General features: G+C 37.1%; 4 protein-coding genes and 1 non-coding gene across 10 annotated transcripts; 2 read left to right on the forward strand and 3 right to left on the reverse strand.

Annotated features, from left to right (window-relative positions):
• Positions 1-1,456: 1,456 nt before the first annotated feature.
• On the reverse strand, positions 1,457-3,826 carry LOC104769249 (14-3-3-like protein G-BOX factor 14 lambda). Its single transcript, XM_010493411.3, has 4 exons — positions 2,997-3,826; positions 2,640-2,762; positions 1,909-2,025; positions 1,457-1,671 (listed from the first exon to the last, which is right to left on the reverse strand). Exons 1-4 carry the CDS (start codon positions 3,480-3,482, stop codon positions 1,651-1,653), a joined length of 747 nt encoding a protein of 248 aa, XP_010491713.1. The 5' UTR covers positions 3,483-3,826; the 3' UTR covers positions 1,457-1,650.
• Positions 3,827-5,982: 2,156 nt separating this feature from the next.
• LOC104769250 (uncharacterized) lies at positions 5,983-12,019 on the forward strand. Of its 5 annotated transcripts, none has more exons than XM_087505537.1 (22): positions 5,983-6,232; positions 6,851-6,917; positions 7,047-7,172; positions 7,265-7,407; positions 7,492-7,629; positions 7,713-7,831; positions 7,913-8,203; positions 8,290-8,377; positions 8,449-8,554; positions 8,629-8,736; positions 8,817-8,980; positions 9,067-9,187; positions 9,278-9,502; positions 9,583-9,755; positions 9,841-10,008; positions 10,109-10,214; positions 10,314-10,448; positions 10,537-10,758; positions 10,842-11,042; positions 11,131-11,325; positions 11,415-11,486; positions 11,572-12,019. In XM_087505537.1, exons 2-22 carry the CDS (start codon positions 6,879-6,881, stop codon positions 11,683-11,685), a joined length of 3,054 nt encoding a protein of 1,017 aa, XP_087361663.1. In that variant the 5' UTR covers positions 5,983-6,232; positions 6,851-6,878; the 3' UTR covers positions 11,686-12,019. The 5 variants fall into 5 exon arrangements, with proteins under 5 accessions (XP_087361663.1, XP_087361667.1, XP_087361668.1 ...); XM_087505541.1 differs by having other exon boundaries at positions 8,632-8,736; positions 10,603-10,758; XM_087505542.1 differs by having other exon boundaries at positions 5,983-6,161; positions 8,632-8,736; positions 10,603-10,758.
• A 417-nt stretch (positions 12,020-12,436) lies between these two features.
• On the reverse strand, positions 12,437-12,518 carry TRNAS-GCU (transfer RNA serine (anticodon GCU)). The gene has a single exon. It is a non-coding gene; the product is annotated as a tRNA-Ser (tRNA).
• A 67-nt stretch (positions 12,519-12,585) lies between these two features.
• Positions 12,586-14,516, forward strand: LOC104769252 (uncharacterized). The gene is made up of 7 exons (XM_010493416.3): positions 12,586-12,806; positions 13,025-13,094; positions 13,333-13,492; positions 13,575-13,656; positions 13,744-13,960; positions 14,039-14,103; positions 14,176-14,516. Exons 1-7 carry the CDS (start codon positions 12,735-12,737, stop codon positions 14,431-14,433), a joined length of 924 nt encoding a protein of 307 aa, XP_010491718.1. The 5' UTR covers positions 12,586-12,734; the 3' UTR covers positions 14,434-14,516.
• Positions 14,517-14,521: 5 nt separating this feature from the next.
• Positions 14,522-21,854, reverse strand: LOC104769251 (kinesin-like protein KIN-14A). Of its 2 annotated transcripts, none has more exons than XM_010493413.3 (23): positions 21,234-21,854; positions 20,911-21,034; positions 20,708-20,794; positions 20,428-20,598; positions 20,202-20,308; positions 19,930-20,061; positions 19,644-19,822; positions 19,373-19,534; positions 19,117-19,208; positions 18,835-18,986; positions 18,430-18,603; positions 18,187-18,333; positions 17,878-18,051; positions 17,699-17,767; positions 17,469-17,524; positions 17,168-17,378; positions 16,807-16,998; positions 16,507-16,698; positions 16,068-16,418; positions 15,785-15,883; positions 15,542-15,682; positions 15,291-15,449; positions 14,522-15,165 (listed from the first exon to the last, which is right to left on the reverse strand). In XM_010493413.3, the coding sequence occupies exons 1-23, from the start codon at positions 21,453-21,455 to the stop codon at positions 14,737-14,739; spliced, it is 3,822 nt and encodes a 1,273-aa protein (XP_010491715.2). In that variant the 5' UTR covers positions 21,456-21,854; the 3' UTR covers positions 14,522-14,736. The 2 variants fall into 2 exon arrangements, with proteins under 2 accessions (XP_010491715.2, XP_010491717.2); XM_010493415.3 differs by having other exon boundaries at positions 17,168-17,375; positions 21,234-21,847.
• Between the last annotated feature and the right edge of the window lie 113 nt (positions 21,855-21,967).

Genomic DNA, 21,967 nt, shown 5'->3' on the forward strand with positions numbered 1-21,967 from the left:
GAGTTTTTGAGATTATTTTGTATAACAGCTAAGATATTCGTTCTTTTATAGTCAGAAAATACGACGAACCATATGCGTTTTCTAAATTAAGTTTTTTTATATGAGTTTTGGATTACTCGTCGATAAATTTTATGTTTTTGTTTTATGTAATAATTATTGCCAATTAAACTTTTCATTTCTTATAATTTGAGTTTTTGAGATTATTTTGTATAACAGCTAAGATATTCGTTCTTTTATAGTCAGAAAATATGACGAACCATATGCGTTTTCTAAATTAAGATTTTTTAAATGAGTTTTGGATTACTCGTCGATAAATTTTATGCTTTTTGTTTTATGTAATGAATCATTACTAATGATGATTAAACCAATGATATTTGATGTAACTATTTTTGCAAAGCTAAAGCTATATAAACCACAAATATTGTTGACTTTGCAATTCAAAATATAATATGTAATTTGATTTTGGTAAATAAATAAATAAATTATATTGAATTATTTAATATTTATAATACCAAAATATGATGAAGATAATGAACAAAAAGTACTAATTTACTTAGTAAGTTGCATTTTAAAAATTTTAGTAGGCTTATAAACAAGTACTTACAATCATATTTATCTAATCATCAGAATCGTACCAAGTTCCAACCTTGGAGCTTGAGGCCACAATCTTTTTTTTAATGCATATAAGGACTAAGGTTTATGTCATATCATATATGTAATCACTATAGATAGCATTGGACTCTTATCTCAAGTCTTTTCGGCCTTTCAATAGAAAATGTCATTTGCTGAATATTACATTAATACTTTGAAAAGAACTGAAAAGCAATACTCGAAGAAAAGAACTGAAAACCAAAAATTGAAGATAAGAAATCCGTAGTTTCCTACAAAATAATACCACTACTTTATAAAAGCCATATACTAAATTCAAGAATTTGCATCTTTAAAATCATAGAAAAACTTTTTAAACATGACAAACTTTACATAGTTTTGTAATGAACGTGGACTGGAATCACGTGTGAGCGAGCAACTTTGGTTTTAACAGTATCTTTCTCTGAAAAGATTGGTTGGAGAAAAGAAAAGTTGAAGCGCAATATATGAGAAAACTATTCTCTGTCTCAGAAATCGACCAAAGACTGTTATTTTATACTTAGTTTCATGCATGCAATGCACAGACAAAGTGGTCCAAGTACACTTTTGATGTTTTGCATCTCTTTGTGTAATGAGATTCGACTTCTTTTATGCGTGTGTGCATGTCTATGGTCGCACTCTTCCACAATTTATGTTGCACAAATTTCCTTGCTTTGACTGGATTTTTTTATCTAGGCAAAAAGATTTGACGTTTTTCTTTATTCACACCAACAACAAAAAAAACTACGATTTGAGGTTTCCAAATTCAAGCAGAGGAGAGAGCATAGAAGGATCATAATTTAACTAGAGTCACCTAAGGAGAAAGTGGTTTTAAGGCTTGAGCAGAGTCAAGAGACAATAAATATTAAGAGAAAAGAGGTTTAGTAGAGAAGATAAATCATCAAGCTGTGCACAATCATAATCATCATAAACACTTAAATAATTTTTCACATTGAGCAAAGGTTATGGGGATTTTGAGATCGATTTGGTGGTGGAAACACTCTCCCCCCTTCCTCTAAATTCTCACGCCTCGTCCATCTGCTCCTGAACATAGAGAGTAGAAATAACTCAGCACACAATGTTTTGTGGTTGTTTCAGTTTTCAGATATTGTTCGATGTCTCTATATGATGCATCTGATTACAGATATCAAGCCCGGTTCGGATTTTGATGAAAACTCTAATCACACTAAGATACAATTTCTCAAAGTGAAGGACAATCAAGGGGTATGTAGTAATATGGAGGGTAAAATATAGAGGTGCAGAATAAACAAATGTGAGTACCTGCATATCGGAGGTCCAAAGGGTTAGATTGTCCCTCAACAGCTGCATAATGAGAGTGCTGTCTTTGTAGGATTCCTCTCCCAGTGTGTCGAGCTCAGCAATGGCTTCTTCAAAAGCCTACAATCGTGAATCCAGCATAAAAAATTAGAATGCCCCCACAATGATAAAATCTGCATTACTAAATCTTTTTAATAGATAATGAACGAAAAATTCTAGTTCAAACAGAATGGATCAAAGATTTTGCTCATTATAAATGTCTGTAATTCTTAAAAAGAAGAGAAACTTTGATAAAGAAAGCTGATGTAAAACGAAGCACACAATGGATCAAAGATCAGTTCTTAATCGAACAAAACAACTAAAGAAAAACAAGGTACAACAGAAATAGTCAACCAATGGTCAATCCTGTTAGTCAAAACATCAAGCAATCTCATTCAAAGTGATCCAAAATGAAACACAAAGGGCCAAAGATTTGGTTCTTCATCCAACAATACATCTTAAGAAAGAAAGAGGTACAACAAGACTAGTCAACCAGTGGTCAATTCTCTTAGTCAAAACATCAAGTAAGAAACATGAGAATACTCAGGTCAATGACTTGTATTTGTTAACATAAGAGAAAACATCAAGCTATAGAAAACAGGAGAAAACAAAACTCATATACCATAAAGCAAAAAAAGGTACTCTAACTTGACACTTAAGAAGTGAAAAAAAAAAGAAACAAGAAGAGTAGTAACCTGTTTAGCCATGTTACAAGCTTTGTCTGAAGAATTGAGAATCTCATAGTAGAACACTGAGAAATTCAGAGCCAGACCAAGCCTTATCGGATGAGTAGGCGCCATATCCGCAGCTGCTATATCCTTCAAAAAACATCACATCACATAAAAAAAAAAGAGACAAATCAATCTCCATCACAGTTTCAAAATCCAATAAACAAGTTAACATAACAGTCTTACTTTCTCAAAGACTAAAATAAAGCATAGAAAGCTCAATTCCAGGCTACTATTTCTAGATCAGGAACTAATTACTAGATTTGGAATATATTACCATTACAAGAAACAAAACCTAAAAATCTCCAAATTAAAAAACCAAACCTGAGCAGCTTTGTAAGCGAGCATGGTATCTTCAGCAGCAGTTTTCCTCTCATCACCAGACTTGAACTCAGCCATGTAACGATGATAATCACCTTTCATCTTCAAGTAAAAAACCTTAGACTCACTCGCTCCAGCAGACGGGATCAGATGCGAGTCAAGTAGCTTAAGGATCCCAGAGCAGACGGATGAAAGCTCAGTCTCCACTTTAGATCTGTAATCCTTGACGAGCGAGACGTGATCCTCGTTCTTCCTGCTCTCTTCCTTCTGCTCAATCGATGACACGATCCTCCATGCGGCGCGTAGAGATCCGATCACGTTTTTGTAAGCGACCGAGAGGAGATTCCTCTCTTCGACGGTGAGCTCTTCGGCGGGAGTAGCGCCGGTGACTAGCTGTTCCATGAATTGAACCATCTCTTCGTAACGCTCTGCTTGCTCGGCGAGTTTCGCCATGTACACATACTGGTCTCTGCCTAATGTCGCCGCCATTAGAGAGAGAAAGAGAGAGAGAGAGATTTGTTTTTTTTTTTTTGGGGAAATTTGAAGAAATTGGGAAAAATAAAAGAGAGAAGAAGAATAAAGGGAAAGAGTCAGGTGGGCTTTATTAAAAAAATAAAAATTGTATTTAACCCACGCGCGCGTGCGTTTCAGTTATGATTATACGATGGCTGTAGGGTTTTGTAGAGTTAAGCGAGTGGAGTGTTCTGACGCGTGGGAATTGTAGGGAGGGTTTGGAGTTTGTGATAAGAGCGAGTGAATGGACGATAATAATTTTTGGGAATTTTGTTTAATGTACCGCATTCCCTACAAAACTTTCTAAGGAGGTGTTATTCAACAAAGTTTTTAATGGATTTAAAATATTAGTAGATTTTAGAGTCTAATGGTTTTGTAAATGAATTGAACGTGGATTTGGATCTCATTAGTGGATTTGAAAAACATTATTAATGGTTTTGAAAGTCATTACTAATGGACTTTTTTTTACTTTTGAAGGTAAATAAAAAAAATAGAACTTATCCATAAATTGGGTTGTGAATTAAAACCACATTAATAAACTAAATTATTAAAATGGCGGACCTAATCGTCTCCTCCGCCGAGTCCTTGTTCGAAGTCCATCGGTACGAGTAATCTCCGGCACAACACAACAACAGATAGAATCGGAACGCTCGGCCTGTATTTCGCCACAATCTCCACCGTGTAACCTCCCTTGGTGGGAACCACAATCGCAGCCGCACATAGACTCCTATCTGTCGAAACAGCTGAAGCGGCTAAGCTTTCAATAGGGGACAACGGCAAGGAAACATAGACTGTGCATTGTGTCGTAATCAAGGAAGTCCTCTGCTTCCTTACAGATCCTTGACATTGTAAGGACGGCGGTTTCAGGGTGAGCTCCGGCGGCGGTTTCTCCGCTTAGCATGAGTCGGTGAGATACTCATGAGAAGTCTGAGAGATGAAATACTTCAAAAATTGTTAGGATTGTGTTTGTTCCTGTTTTGGATGTAAATTACGTTAAAATCTAAAGTGAAACAAAATCCATTGGAAATAGAATAACAACAATTTTACAAGTGCTTTAAAATCATCCAACAAATGTTTAATCCAATAACACCAAATTTTATTGTATTTTTTAGAATACCTAATTGAATAACGCTGGATTTTGAAATACACCCAACTCCATTAAAATACAAGGTTGAATAACACCCCCTAAATGTACCACAATAAAAATTCATTTTCTGATCTACCATAAATATGAGGTAGAATGACGTTTTTGTCCTCCTGCTAATATGGAGGGTCTTGTAGACAATTTGGGGAATACAAACTTGTCCATTAGCTTAAATTACTTGTCTAGAACATAAATAAATAAAGGACTAGTTGTCTCTTCTTTGTGGGAGTTTAAAACTGGTCCACCCAGTTAATAAAAATGTTGTTTCCTAGAATTTTTGTGAATCATCTATTGCATGACAAAATTAATAGAGGACAAGTGGACATTGTGGACAAGTGGACATTGTGGACAAGTGTAAAACTTGTCTATCAGGTAAATAAAGTATTGTCTTTGTAAAATAACTTGTCCATAATAAGATTAATAGTGGACAACCTGGTACGTTTAATTAGTCCATCAGTCTTGCAAGGAGAAGTGGAAGACTATGCCAACGACGAATGGTTAGATCCGGTAGTGAAAGTAAGATCAGCGACAAAACTAAAAAACAAGGGCCAAGAAATATATATGAGGAGGCGATCTGGCGATTCAATTCCGTGAAATCGGACTATGAAATCACCAAATCCAATCGGAATATAAAAAAATCAAAACAATCAATCGCGATGAATCGGGATTATTCTGAAAAAAAAACAAAGAGAGAGATCCTTGGGGGGATTGAAAATGGAGAAAACTCATGTGTATGTGAGATCCTTGGGGGGATTGAAAATGGAGAAAAGCCGGCAAATCAGGGTTCTTCCCTGTGTGCTCGATAATGATGATGACGATAACGATGAAAATAGATAGATGAGATTGTAACTTATAAAGGGGGGTATAACAGTCATTTCAAAAAATTCTAGTGATAGATCTTGAAAGGGAATATTGAATGTGGTACATTGGCTAAGGATGAGTTTCTAATGTGGCATAATAGTTAAAATTCTCATAATTTTTTAGTGTGAGTCAGCAGCTTCTTGTCACTTCACTTGTAAAGTCAGAGAACTCCGGCTGGATTGCTGGGCCTTTGTTGCGCATAATATGGGCCTTTTGAAGTCCATTGCGCATAATTTTTGTTGTACTACTACTAATTAATATAGACATTAACCTATTAATTACGCAATTATGTTTTAATAGATATTCATTTAATGCATTTCCACTTATAGTAAAAAAAAAAAGAAGTATATTTACATAAATTTAGTAAACATAACTAGTTAAAAAATAATAATTAGATATTAAAAAAAAGATTAAAGTAAAAGTGTATTTATTTATTTATTTATTAAAAGTGTAGAAACAAAATGGAAATCCATAGTTACTAGTTGTATGAGTGATGGCATTGGTTAAAAAAAGCTGGCCTTTATTGAGAAGTCCATGTGGTCAACGTGAGTCCTAAACAAATCCAGAACCTCAGAAACATTTACAAAAAGAGGGTTTGTTTTGTTTGTTTGCAACGACGGTTGGGGAGGGAACAAGCTCCGTCTAGGCCGGTATGGAAAGAGCTCGTCGTCTTTTGGCCACGACATCAGTTTCACGCTAAAGCATTTTAGTCTTTTCTCCCGTAATAAGAAAAAAAACCAAACTTTTTTGCCATTTTTTTTTTTTTTTTTTTTGGTGACAGAGAGAAGACGATCTTCATTGTTTTTTTTTTTTGGTTATGATAAAAATGATTGTAAAGACCGATTCTTTATTTCTTCTCCGTAATCGTAACTCGTAATAAGAGTGACTTGTTTGACCAAAAAAAAAAAAAAAAAAAGTTTGCTTTAAGGACTTCTCCGATCATTTTTTTTAACACTTGCGTCTCTCGTGGTCGTCCAAATCTCTCTGTTTCTTCGCACTGTAAGCTAAAAAGGACTTTGCTTTTCGTTTCAATTTTTGTTGCTTCTAATTTTGGGTTTCCTATGTTGATTACTGTTTAAGTTCATTTGGACTCCGTGGAAGATTATATTTTTCTTTTCTTCTCTTGGTTCGTTGCACTAGAATTTGACCCTTGCTACATTTGTTTCTTCAGTTTTGTTTCATGTATCTTTGCCATGATTGATTTAAGGCGTAGGCTGTATGAGATAGAATCGATTCATGGTTTTCTGTTTTTCCCATGCACTTGGATTGATGAATATAGTTTTAAAGTGAAATGATCTGCCTTTTTTAATAATCTATTGGAATTGTTTAATAACCTCAGATCAAAGCTTGAAGCTGCATATATAATAATGTTCAGGGAAAGTTTTCAAAAGAAAGGTTTACGAGAGGTATGTGAACCATTTTTGCAAGCTGCACTCTTTAGAAAACTCGCAGTAGTAGTGTTTTGATTCAGTTGCTCTCGATTCTTGGCTTCTTAATTAGTATATACTGTGATGAGTTATATAATGTTAACACAGGATGGTGCTTCGAGAGGAGGAAATAGTAAGCGTGTTGTTCCTTCTGATTCTTTTGATGATGAGACATACTCACCTCATTGTGCAGATGGTTTGTCTGACTCATCATCCAGCGCTGAAGCTTCACATGTACTCTCTCTTCTGGTCTCACAAGAAATTGTGATTCTTTATTGGTTATCTCCAATTTTACAGTGATTCTTACCTGATTAATTCGTTTACAGGAAGCAAAAAAGGAATGTGAAATTCCTATTGTTGGTCCATCTATACGTAGCTTAGAACCAACAAGAGGAAATGCCGAGACTGGAAGTTTAGGAACGATAAAGAAGGAGACCTTTCCTTCCCGTTTTCCCACCTTTCATGCAAGGTGATGAGTGAGTTTTACATACATATCAATATATAATGCTTTTCTAATTCAATAATTTCTCACTTACTTTTTCATTGAATGTAGTGAACAAGGTCCATGGTCTGCAATGATTTCCTATGAAGCCTGTGTAAGGCTCTGCCTTCATTCATGGGAAACAGATAATGTCAGCGAGGCTTCATACTTTCTTAACAATGATTGCGCATTAATGCGACATGCATTTGGGTGAGACATATGTTTTGGTGTTTAGTTTTGTTCAGATCTTTATGCATTGGCCTGTTGTTTAATGTTGAGAATAAAACATTTAGTTTGCAGAATTTCTTCCTTCAGTCTGAAGAAGAACTACTCGGAAATAGACCTTCTAGCTTGGTTACTGAGACAACTGCTCCCAAATTTAAGAGAAGTGTTGGAAAAATTAAACTTCAGGGTATATTTATCTATCTCTTTTTATCTGTTTTCCATCTCATATCATATTTGCTCATATGATCTGAAGTGTGTAGCTCTACAGTTGGTAGGATCAAAATGGAATCAGATGGACAACCTGGTTGCAATATTTCATCACTGAAGCATGAAACTGTTCACCAGCAATTCGTGGAGCTGAATTCTACTTTGTCTTCTGGATGGAAAGCAGTTAAGAAAGTTCATGTTGCTCCTAGAGTTCCTTTGAATGGTTCCCTTTCACGGAAAAGTTTGGAGTATATGCGCGCCTGTGCTCGCTACCTCAAACAGGTCTCAAAAGTCCTTCAAAAAGAATTTGTTACATCTCACACCGGACCACGTTCTCTCAAAGCATTACAAGGTATATTTGGTTGCACTTTTACTGGTGTCATTACTGTTTCTTCTTCGTTTCTGAATGACATATCTATGAAATTCTTTTATTGTCAGAAAATTTTATGTGTTCATTAAGGCTAAAGAGCTCTGCCGAGGAGGATCAAGTTAAAACACAACCTGGATCTGGCGAAACATTTGTCTTGTACGTTTCCTTGTACATTTATGATTTGCCTTTATTATAAAGCGGGAGTTATAATACAGTTTCCCTTGTAGCTTACCAGATAGTTTCGGTGATGATTTGATTGTTGAAGTTCGGGATTCCAAGGGGAAGTTTTGTGGTCGTGTCTTAGCTCAACTAGCAGCTATAGTTGAGGAACCGGTGAGTTTTTTTGTTAAGACTTAATTATGTTGTGTCCACATGATGATTAAAATATAAAGTTTTGGCTGTTGTAGCAGAACGATCTTAAATGGTGGGCAATATATCATGAACCAGAACATGACCATATTGGGAGAATCCAACTTCATATAAACTACTCTAGCAGCTTAGATGAGAAAACTAAGGTACACGGTTTTTTATTCCACATGAGAGCTTCTTCCAACCATCTCTAATTGTATACTGACATACTTCCATTCATATTTAGTGTGGGTTGGTTGCAGAAACTTCAGCATATGACTTGGTCTTGGAAGTGGCTATGAAAGCTGAGCAATTTCAGCGCCAAAATCTGTTGATCAAAGGGCCATGGCGCTGGATGCTAACTCAATTTGCAGCCTATTACGGTATTTCAGATGCATATACAAAATTAAGGTAATTTACAGATTTTAATTTGGTAACCAAAATTTTTTCATGCACTTAAGTTGATGTTATGCAATATTTTCTTTTCTGATTTGCAGATACCTTTCATATGTCATGGATGTCGCCTCGCCTACTAAGAACTGTCTTGATCTCATATATGATTTTCTGTCGCCTGTTTTAATGAAAGGGAATCACAAGGCTGTACTGAGTCATCAAGAGGTGATTATATTTGACTTTTGTTGTTCTTAATCATTTAGGATCACGTTTTGCTACTCAAGTAGCTCACTTTCCTTTTGGTGCATTGGACAGGATCGCCTTCTTAGGGAAATTGATGAACAAGTTCAGCAGATTCTTGCGTTGACATTCGAGAATTACAAGTCTCTTGATGAATCTTCTTTTTCTGGAATCAAAGATGTTTTTGAGCCTCCTACAGGCATTCCAGCACCTGCTATAGAGCCAGCTATCAAGCTTTATGGTCTTCTTAACGACGTGTTAATCCCCGAGGCACAGCTAAGACTTTCCAGATACTTTCAGGTAAAATCAGACAGACACACACGGAACCTCTCTATCTTTCTCACTTGCCTCATAATTTTTATTTCATTGCCCTCTTTCAGGCTGCTTCAAAGAAGAGGTCAAGAAGATACTTACTGGAAACAAAAAATATACTCCACAATCATATTGAGGATGCACAAGGCACTTCTCATCAGAGGATGAAGTCTATAATTTTGAGCATTAAGAACGAAATCTTAACTGATATAGCCATCCATAACTACAATGTACTCCCAAGGTTTGTCTAAGTTTCATATATACAGCATTAATATTACTAAAGTAGTGTATCTCTCTGTTGATTCTCTCTGTAATCTCCAAAGCAGCTTTATAGACCTTCCAAAGCTTTCGGCGGCAATATATAGTGTGGATCTATTCAAGAGACTGAAGGAATATCTGATCGCATGTTCCCCTCCTTCTCCATCGCCTCCAGTTGTCGACCTTATCATTACAACAGCTGACTTTGAAGCCGATCGGTCTGGCTGGAATTTAGAGTAATATTTGCTCTTACTTTTATCTGAGTACTTACGACTTTTAAATGTACTTTTTAGACTTTTTCTATTACTGATAGGACTTTCATCTTCATGTTGGTAGTCCGATCAAAGGTGGTGTTACTGCCAAAGAGCTTTTCCATTCATATATTACTACTTGGATCGGAGAGAGAAAATGTTATCTTTATGAATTCTGCAAGTCAGAAACGGTACTTATCTTGCAACAACTTTTCTATCGTGCTGCTGACACAAGAATGTATGTTAAAGCTTTGACATCTGCAATCGGATACATTTTGATTTTTTTTCAGGCAAAAGCATGTAGTGAGATTCAAGGCTTGACCTCTCCCTTTGTCGATGAGATGTATGAGTTACTCAACTCGACACTTGATGAGTATGATATCATCATCAGGCGTTGGCCAGAATATGGGGCATCGTTGGAGAAAGTAAGTTGAACAATGCAAAACTTGAAAAGAGTCAGTAACTCTGTTACCGTGTTGTGTTTGATGAGTTTCTCCTTCTTCCATGTCTCAGAAGTCAGTAACTCTGTTAATCAAATACGACCAAACTTATAAATGTTATGTGTTTCCGCATGGAAAGGTTATAGCGGATGTGGAGAGGGCTATTATTGAAGCGTTGGAGAAGCAGTTTTCTGAAGTCTTGTCTCCGTTAAAGGAAAGCAAGGTATCTGCCCTGAAGTACGTCCAGAGATTGACACAAAAGGGCCAACCTAACCTCTACTCTGTTCCAAAAGAGGTATGTCTACTGGTTTTTTTAACTTAGAAGTTTCATTTAGTTAGAACTAGTGTAAGAAAACTTTAACTTAAACATATTTGCAGCTTGGAGTTCTTCTAAATTCCATGAAAAGAGTGCTTGACACATTACGGTCAAGTATAGAGAATCGGTTCAAAGTATGGAACTCTTATCTCCCTGATAAAGAAAAGAGAGTTTTGGGAGAGCGGCTGAGCGAAGTGACTATACAGTTAAGAACCAGATTTAGAAGTTACATGCAAGCGCTCGTGGAGAAGCTTGCAGAAAATGTCGGTCAATTACTCCTTTCCTTGCTGAACTTGTTTCTGAGAATTTCTGTATTGTGCTTTCCTTGAGAAAAACTCTCTTATGTAACAGACGAGGATACAAAGCCACATGAGAATGAAGAACATCATCCACGACTTGCAGGAAATAACAGCAGAACCAGACATTAGAAACAGAATGCAGAGTTTGAAAGATTTACTAGACAAGACAATTGATCACCTGCATTGTGTTTTGTCACTCGATCTGTTTGTCTTAATATGCAGAGGAATATGGGACAGAATGGGACAGGTTAGGAAGGCAGACTGCATCACAAACCGTTGGTTTCTTGCATCATTAGTTTTCATTATTTTTATTCTGATTTTTTTTTCTTTTCAAAGGACGTGCTTCGGGTTTTGGAAGACAGGAACGACCATGTGACTTGGCACAAAGGCCCGAGAATCGCAGTTTCTGTAACTATCTCAACTCTTTCTTTATCACTGGAAAGAAAATATAAAAAGGTGTCTCTTCCTTATTGTTAATATGGTGATTTTGCAGATTTTAGATGAGATATTTGTGACTCAAATGCGAAGCTTACTTGGAGATTCGTTAGAGGAAGAGAATTTGGAGGCACCAAGATCAATGATGGAGCTTCGGGCAATGCTTTTGTAAAGATTCAGCTAACTATAGGGAAGGCTGCTGCTACAGTGCTACTACTGAGAAAGAGAAACAGAGGAAAAAGTTATAACAGTTAAGCATGGTCTAGTTAGATTAGCGAGGACTTGTTATGCATATGTTCATTATATGCTTTTAATAGAATGATTACATAATTTACATATACATACAAACTCAGGGATCATCGTATCGTAATCAGTGTTCAAGAAAGCGGTCTAGGCGGCCGCCTAGGCGCCGTCTAGGCGCTAGGCGCTCAACAGACGCCTAGATGACCGCCTAAATCGCTTAAAATTACATTAATTAAATTTTAATATTTATTTTTGATTTTTAACTATATATTTAAATTATTAAGTTTTATATCAGTATACGTAATTATAAATGTTTATATGTTGTTAATAAAACTTAAATAAATGTATTTTTCTTAATTTTGTTTATAATTTTTAATTTTTTATTTTTCTAACATATATTTGTACATAATTTTTTATATATAATGTTTGATGTTGTAAACGCCTAAACCGCCTAAAAACCGTCTAGGCCTCGATTAGGCGTTCTAGGCGCTAGGCGCTGGGTCACCGCCCAGATACCGCCTAGCGCTTTCTTGAACATTGATCGTAATCAGGTTTCTTAAAAATGGAGGGGAAATTTCAAAAAAAAAAAAAGTTATAACAGTTAAGTATTATTAAAAAGTTATAACAGTTAAGTATTATAACAGTTAAGCATGATTAAAAAAAAAAAAGGAAAAAACGTTCGTCGCCTGAGAGATTCGAACTCTCGCGGGGAGACCCCATGTACTTAGCAGGCACACGCCTTAACCACTCGGCCAAAGCGACTTTCTTGTACAATAAAGGATGTTTTAATACTTAAATTGATCTGGTACTAGAGCAGCAAAGCGTGTAGCTTACTCGCGTACCCATACACTTGTCTGTTGCGCGCGTGGGGTATGCGTTGTGGTTGTGGTAAAGAGTGAAACCACTTGCGCTTTGTTTCGTCGATTGGTCTGTTTCTTCTTCTTCTTCTTCTTCTTCTCCTCGCCGCAGGAAGAAAGAATGATCTGTTCCTCGCAGATCTCACAGCCAATGAATGGCCTCAAAGACATTGTTGAGAAGCGAAATTTTAAGGTTTTAGCTCTCATCTTGTCTCAGTTTTTACTGTCTTTTTCGATCATTATGTTTTCGATTCAATTGATCTTTGTTACCTAATGGGTTTCTCTAATTGTATAATATGCGCCTTGTAATTTGGTAAAGCATACAACTTTCTGAAAAATTGGATTAAAATATGTGAATCATCAAACATCTAGTGAATTGCTAAACTTGGTGAAGTGTGTAACAACTCACAGGCATGGCTCTTAGATCAGTATGGGGTCCTTCATGATGGCAAAAAGCCGTACCCGGGTGCGATATCGACATGTACGTCATCGTTTCTTCTATTGAGGTTTTACATTCTGTAGTTGGTATAAAAACCAATTCTTTCACTGTTCAATGTTTAGGGGTAGGACTAGTCAGAGATGATTTGGCAATGAGTATCTTGTCCAAATAAGTTGTGAAATCGATCATTATGCTTTGAGATCTTCCCTTTATTGTTGGTTTTACTTACAGATTTCTTCGTGTAATAACTGATCTAACTTTTGTTTACTTGGTGTTGCAGTAAAAAATCTTGCAACAGCAGGTGCCAAAATCGTGATCATTAGTAATTCCTCTAGACGTGCTTCAACTACAATGGAGAAGTTGAAAGGCCTTGGCTTTGATCCTTCTTTCTTCACCGGAGCTATAACAAGTGGTGAACTAACCCATCAATCTTTGGAAAGGTTGTTTACCAACAACTTTTTTCTTCCCAATATAGATGCTTTTTACTTAGTTGAACTTACTGATGATAAGTGTATGTTATAGGAGAGATGATCCTTGGTTCGCTGCACTAGGAAGAAGTTGCATTCACATGACTTGGAGTGACCGAGGAGCAATCTCTTTAGAGGTTACTTTTCATCTTTGTTATTTGGTTGCTTACTGTTTTATCAATGAAGGTTTAGTAGTAGGTATTTGATGTAGTTTTTTGTTTCAGGGTCTAGGTTTAAATGTTGTGGAGAATGTAGACGAAGCTGACTTTGTTTTAGCGCACGGCACTGAAGCCTTAGGACTTCCTTCAGGCAGTGTATCTCCAATGCCTCTTGACGAACTTGAGAAGATTTTGGAGAAATCTGCAGCTCGAGGACTCCCCATGATAGTTGCCAATCCAGATTACGTGACTGTTGAAGCAAATGTTTTTCATATCATGCCAGGTACATTTACTTACATCTCTGAAACTATCCAGTTATGATGGAAGCATATAAGCAATCTCTCATTCATGATTTATACAGGTACACTAGCTTCTAAGTATGAAGAACTCGGGGGAGAAGTGAAGTGGATGGGAAAACCTTATAAGGTTTGAATGTTTGACTATCAACTTGTTACTTTGTGTCTGTATAATGGTTTGTTGACTGTTTGTATTTTGCAGATGATCTATGAGTCTGCTATGGCAATCGCAGGAGTTGTCAATCCATCCGAGGCTATCGCAGTAGGAGATTCGCTACATCATGATATAAAGGGAGCAAATAATTCAGGAATTGAATCAGTATTCATCACAGGAGGGATTCATGGTAATGAGCTTGGTCTCACTTCGTTTGATGAAATTGCAAATCTGGACTCAGTCAAGACCCTTACGGCTAAACACAACGCATTCCCAGCTTATGTATTATCAGCCTTTAAATGGTAGTTTAGTTTTCATGTACAAATCATATTATTGATTCTTGATCTACATTTTACTCTACATTATTGATTCTAGAGTAATTCAGAAAACTCACTTGCTGTTGATATAACATTTATTGCTGTGTGAATGAGAGTAAGATACAAAATGAAGTTACATATTACACAAATGAATCTGGAGCTTAAAGGTTAGCATAAATGCGCCGAATTTGCCCAGCCGTTAACCTCACAAGAAAGAATAAATACACAAGGAATCTCCGTTGCTGGATAATATCACTGCAACATCTCTATGCCATTTCACGACTTAAGTATCTTAATCCAGTTCACTAACAAGGTCCCTAAGAGAGGGAACCTTGATGGCCAGAGTTTTGTAGAGTCTAGAGTAGCGAGCTCTTGTGCCATCAGCTGTTTTAGCTAAAGCCAGCAAACTTAGAGCTTCGGGTAATTGCGCAAACATTTGTTTCATTTCCTCTAAGCTCATGTTTACTAAAACAGAAGGTCTTGGGACAACTCTGACGATTTCCCCTCCCTTGGGCTCTTGAACTCGTGCATCAGCCTTGATCACGAGCTCTGAGTTGGTGTTGCCTCCACATTTTATGATGAATGGGGCTGATGAACCTGTGTTGAATTGCAAAACATTCCACTGAGATACATCAGTTTCACCTGAGGATATTGATTCTAATGAGGGCCTCCGGTCGTGTGATCGTTCGAGAAGATTACTGTCCTCTTGTTCAGGAATCGTCTGCGGTCAAGAGAAACAAGTTAGTTTGTTCGATTTCTAATCCGGATATCATCATTATATCAGGTAGAGTTCTTTGTATCCATGGTAGGTTCATGGAGAAACTATACATGGAAATAAAAAGGTACCTCGACCAACTGGTGTGCTGTAGCAATTTCTCTTTGTGCACATGGATGATCAATATCAAGAAGAGAAGGCATTCGCTCAGTGAGTTCATCAAGGGCCTCAAGTAATGCTTTCTTCTTGCTTTTACTCAAAACATGGACAGAGGCTTGTCTTGTAATTTCCTGTAAGATGCAAATTAAGTTATTGACCAAAAATTAACCAAAAACCAAGATCAATTATGAAGCAACATGGTCTCAGATGGAGGTATAAATACCTTGACTTGCTTTAAAATGCCATCCAGAGAAATGAGAGATGCTAATCTTGAGTCTTCAGCTGCCGTCGAAGGGTTTGGAACAGGAGAACTGCCTTCTTCCAGGTTAAGCAAAGCTGCATCGCTTCTCATTTGTTGTAAAATCTGAAAAAGAAAGCAAAACAAAAGTCAGAGCACAAGAACGTTTTAATTAAAAATTAAAGCAACCCAGAACTCTGTCATTTATTTTCAGGCACGGTGGTGTACCTTTCTTCTTTTGTGGTCAACAGACTCGAGAGCTGATCGAAGCTTAGCCACTTGACCAGCATCTTCTGCCTCTTCTGCCGCCAAGGTGCCAGCAATATCCTATAACGCGGTTCCATATTAATCCTCATTCCAAACTAATTATGCAGACTAAAACCTTTGATCTCAAAATAAACCTTAGACCACAGCATCAGATACTTAAAGACATCTTTTATTTCAAACCATTGAGAATGTCTATCTGCCAATTCCACTCAAGTTATCTGTTTTGACCAATGACATCGCATACCTTCATATGCTGCATTTGAGAAGTATAGACACGTTTTGCATACTCAGACAGAAGCTGCCCGAGAGCATCTGTGTGAGGTGACACCGCAGCCCCTAGTCCAGCCATCCAGCCATCCATAATTGCCGTGGAAAGAAGCTCTAGTTGGCCACCAGTTCCTCCCGAGACATCATCTGCGGTCACGGAAAGAAACTCAAAATGTTCTGCAAGCCATAACCGAATCTGTCGCTGCAGTTCACCAGCCGGAGTGTGAACAAATAATGCAGCCAAGGCTTTGTTCCCAACAGCAAAGCTTTTGGCTTCATCTTGCATTTCCCGCAGCTTAACTCCAGTAACTTGCTGCCTCCCAGTATCCTAGATGATTACACTCAAGAGCATAAGTGTCTCTTAGGTAGACTCGAGCATCTTTGAGAATCAATTGCGCTTCCAAGGTAAATTTTACCTGTTCAAGTCCACGCATTCTTGATACCACAGATGCCAACTTGTTTTTCCTTTCTGGTTTTATATTTACTTTAAAGCCATGGACCTGCGTATCAAGATATCGAACTGGTGATCTACCTGGGCTGCTACCCCTGCTAGTGCTTTTACTTCTACCAGTATTAGGCTTCTCAAGAAAGCACTCGACAGGAGAGACCTAAATAAAGAAGATAGGTTTAATTTTTCCAGGGGAGATAAAATAGTCATACAAGCCAAGGCCAAAGCTAAAATAAAAATCAGCTACGAGTCGTCTGCCTATGCTCACCCTGATAGACTGAAGCTCAGGTGATCGCGCCAGTAAGGACCTTATGTATAATATCCTAACTCGGGAAACAAGCATGGTATCCATTACTCTTCTTGGTTCCATTTTACTAATAAATGAAAAGACAGAATCTCTGATCTCAGCAAGGATTTCATGCTCTCTGGAAGCACCAGCCTTGATGACAGCTGCCAAAACCTGCAAGCCAATAATAAGAAAAACGCTTCCCAAAATAAGTTGATATCCAGAGTCCATCATAACCTTCACTCTCCAAATAATGATACAAGGTTTAGTGGTGTCATTTCACATAAGCATACCACTGAACCGTCTAAAAAGATAACAAAACAATTAGCTATTAACCAAGTACCAGCATTAGTAGCTTGTTTGCACCGTCAGCAATGGCAGCAAGACCTTCATATTCTTCAGGGTCAAAGTCGTTCAATGCAGCCGTCAAATATTCTCCAGCTGGTGTGGTCTTTACTATATCAGAGCCAGATTTTACTACAGTAATTGCTCCGTCATTTTTATTTGATCTAGATGGTAGAGCAACAGCTTCTTCCGAAAATGCTTCTCCCCTACTATTTCTCTCGGAGAGAGAAAATTACATTTAGTCAATAAATCGAAATACAGAATAAGAACTCAAGTGTTCAAACGGATCACGAAGTCACCTGTGAACATTGGCAGGCTGATTATTTGGTGAGGCTTTTGATGAGGGACTCAATCCCTAAAACAAAAAATGAATACGAAAGTTTTATAAATGGAGTGCAGGGAGCAAGGAATATTCTACGTGCATAGTGTTGAACATACAGTAGCAATTAATAAAGAACAGATGTAAATTAATTTATATGACATTGAAGCATGCTTAATTCAGCATAACTGCACAGGAGAAAAGAACTACCTGGGTCGAAGCAGCCATTGATCTTTCTGTTAATCTGTCAAACAACTTTTCGTTTTCTTCATGCAATCTCTGCAAAAAACATTGGTCTCATCAGATAAATGAACTAGTGCAGATATCAACGCTTCAACCAGAGGGAAAAAAACTCCACCAATCAGAATATGTTCAAGACAAAGCAGAACCTCAATTAGTGCATCACGTTTTTTCAGTTCGTCCTCCAGTTTCTTGGTAACAGAAGAATCAATTGTGGTGTCAGCTGCTTTTGGTATTGAAGAAGATTGTAAGGCATCTCCTGTTTTTGTTGTGTTGGATTTAACGGCTTCACCGACTTGTGATTCCAAGTCTATAATTTTGGCCTGAATCAAAATTAGATAAGATACAGGAGAATGATATTACTACCATGTACAGAGAAGTCAACAAATTCAAAATCAATTGCCTTGCATAGATCTTAAACTTTAGAGAGTAGCTACTTATATTCGTGGAGCACCAACCTGGAGATTTTGAATGGTGGAATCTTGTTGTTGCATTTGCAGCTTCTGTTCCTGATCCAACTGTAAAAATTGAACTATTTGATTTCTTAACTGAGAATTCTGCTCCTTCTCTAGTCTATGTTTGTCTACAAGCATAGTATTCTCTGACTGCATCAAGTACAAGACGGATAATGAGCAACAAACGAAAAGGTTATAAAGAATTGTAGAAAAGTAAACAAGAAGAACCCAGGTGAAGCTGATAACCTTCAAATCTGATTGCAATGTAAATGAAACTTTCCACGCCCTCTGCACTTCACTGTAGAGCAATACACACTGGTCATTTGCATCTTTAAGTGCTTGTTTTAAGCCCACAACCTCTTGTTTCAGGTTCTGATTTTCTCTCTCTTTCTCCAACAGCTCCTTCCGAGCATCACTTGCCTGCATGACAAAAGGTTATCTATGTTGTAGCAAAAAGTATCTCTTGAAACAGGACAAGCTAGTTCAGTGTGAGTTTATATTGTGTTCTGTTCTCTTAGATATTGGGAATTTGGGATGATCTAGAAAAGGGAGAGATAAAACGAACAGATCAATCAAGCCAAATCCTGAACTGCACCATCTGACATATGTGTTCTCGTTTCTTAATTGTTTATCTTTTTCACTTTCACTTACCACATCTCTCCATTTCTTGATTGTATCTCGATTTCCAAGACTTGGTATAGTATTCCTAGCTCTAGCAGCATAACTGAGAGATGCTATTGTTTCAGACAAGTTTTGTGCACTCGGACAGATGTTAACAATCATCAACGTTTTGGAGCTTCCCCCTACACATCAGGATATTGCATCTCAGTTACAACGAGCTTCAAAAAATGGTGGCAAAACCCATAAACAAAGAAAAAATTGAGGGTGAAATAAGAGGATAAGATGCATGTATTGAAAAGAAGAAAACTTTACCTAGTGAATCTGCAAGTATTCTTGTAAGCATTGAATTCTCATAGGGAATTGAATCCTTTTCTGACGTCAATGAAGATAAGACATCTCCCAACCTATAGAACCAGAGATATATGCAGTAAGTTAACAGAATAAATTATTGCGTTGAAGCATACACATGGAAAAATTTGTCAGACCTTTACATGATAAAGATGTAGAAGGTATATAGCTTACTAGTAAAGAGGAGTGAAGAAAAGAGAGAAATAAAAATCTGACATACGTTGAAATCGAATTCATGACATGCAACAGATCAGTGACATGGTCTCCACTGTCATCTTCCACGGCTAAACCTTCACTTCCAGCCATGTCAACTAGAGAAAGCTTACTATATATGTTTTCTCCAGTAATCGTGTTACTATAGTATATGTGTATTGTGACAATCCTGCCAAGAGAGAAGCCATCCATTAAAGACATGTGAATAGAGAACCTTAGCAGAGAATTATCTCAATATAACAAAAAGAGTAACATTTCAAGTACAAAATAAAACATACAGATGGGTCACGTTAAATTTTGATTTATCATTGCCCCGGTTCTGAAATGCAGATTTTAAGACTCTTAAGAACTCCAGAGGATTATCAACTTTTTCCTGTCTGAGCTCTATAACAGATTCGTCTAAACCCATGGTTATCTTCGGCAAGTTGCTCTGACTGTCCAAAAGTAGATCTCTGATCTGAAAATTAAAGTTGCTGAATTAGAAGTTTCAGATTTCATTACAGAAACATCTTGACAATATAATATAGGCCGAAAGTATTAGTACTCCGGACACAATTGGAGCACCTGTTCATTATAGATCTCAAACACTGAAAGAGAGAAACTAAATCGAGATGTGGAAGTTGAATCAGAATTGGCTAGGTCGAAAAGTTCCTCAAAACAACGTGCATATAGACCACGGTCATGATTTGAACCTTCCTGCGAACAACAGTCAATAAAGTTGATTCAACGAAGAGCCATAGGGAGATAACAAAACACTGTGAAAATAGACAGTAACAGAATTCAACAATATGTGACATATTTGTAATCTTTTAGAGGAAAAGGAAAAGTATGGTAACCAATGTGTATGTTTTCCCTGCATAAGTTTGTCCGTAGGCAAACATGGAGACGTTAGATCCATCCAGTGCAGATTGAACAAAAGGTTGGACATCGCTGAACAAGGCAGCTGAGGAAAAATTACAGTATAAGTACAGAGATCACATTGTTGCAGCTTTTGTAGATTGAAACCAGAAACAGCTCATGAAAAAAGGAGAGACTACATTAACAACGAACTACGGTACTCACCTTGTCCAACATGAGGTCCATAAACTCGGTCAAACTCAAAGTCCTTCTTGGGATTGGACAGAGACTCATCATTAGTGTTTACACATATAGTGCAATCCCCAGGGAACTCTATAATAGAAGGACCTTCATCCTCAAACAATGGCCTTGCACGGCAAAATACCTTTATATTCCCTGAATTACGAAAAACAATTCCACATTAATCAACAGGTGAACCTATACCCAAGAAAAAAAAAATATAAATTTAGAAAGACTGATGATATTGGTTAAGGAAGCTTGGTACCTTTGGCTGTTAACAAGTCATTGAACAGTCTTTTCTTCTCATTGATAAGTGGAGATATCCTAGCCTCAGTCTCAAGGGCAAATTGATCTGTGGTGGTTTATGTGGATAAATAAATACAACACACTACCAAATTTCCCAACACACTTACAACAGACTCGAAACAAACCTAGTGGTGTAAAATACTGGTGAAACACAAAACTTACCCAATTTACGACTTTTATCAGCGAGAACACCTAAATAACGGGTAACCCGGTCAAGCTTTGCATTAGAATACTCCTGGAGATCAGTAGCTTCTTGTCTCAAGACCAAGTAATCTTCTTTCGCAAGCTGTTCAACCAAGTCAAATACTTTTCTTAATAAGCAATGGCTTCAACAATCAACACTAAATTTCCATCAAATCCCACAAATATATGATGATATAACATCTACAGACTCAGCTTACACTTAGAGAGATTAAAAAGCTAATTAAAATCAAAACCCAATCCAAGTATACTATGGAGTGAAAAAAGGGAAGTGACATATTCACCTGAACTTTATCCTTTAATCTGTTAACCTTAGAGGCAAGCGCTAGCTTAGGCGGAGGAGAGGGCGTAGAAATCGAGTTCCTCCGAAGCAGCGGACCAGTCGAACGGTGACCGCCGGCATCCAATAACGAAGCGTTAGAAGAAGAAGAAGACTTCCTGGGTTCGAACCCACTCACCTCCCAGTTCCACCTATTATTGTTGGCTTTACTCCTTTGATCCGCCATTTCATCCACAAAAACTCACAGCAAACAATTAAATTAAAAGCAGCAGCTTTTGAAATTCGAAGCGGAAGATGAATTCAAAAGTTTTTGAATTTTATTTTCTAGAAAAATCCTTTGATTTTTGCTTTTATTTAGATTTCGGCTTCTCACTTCGGATTTTTTTTTTCCCTCGGGTCTGGTATACAAAAACATTCCAAAACAAAATGAAAGGCGGAGAAGCTCCTTTTGATGAACTTCATACGACGTCGCTTTCGGGAAAAAAAAAAAAAAAAGATAAAAATTTAATTTTTTTAAATTCGAGAAAATTGAATATGAGGACAACGCCGAAGCTTTTCAGACACAAATATTTTGTGATCTGCGTTACTTCACGACGCCTTATCGTGTTCGATGATACTATTATTCATCTATTATCCGACGACTATATATGTCATTTAAATCTCACTAACAACTATGTTGACTTTTCAGACAAATTTATGAATTTCACACTTTTACCTAACTTAAAACGTTTTTGTGTC

This window comes from Camelina sativa, chromosome 20, assembly GCF_030686135.1.
Source record: "Camelina sativa cultivar CO46 ecotype springtype chromosome 20, ASM3068613v1".
NCBI classification, from domain to species: domain Eukaryota; kingdom Viridiplantae; phylum Streptophyta; class Magnoliopsida; order Brassicales; family Brassicaceae; genus Camelina; species Camelina sativa.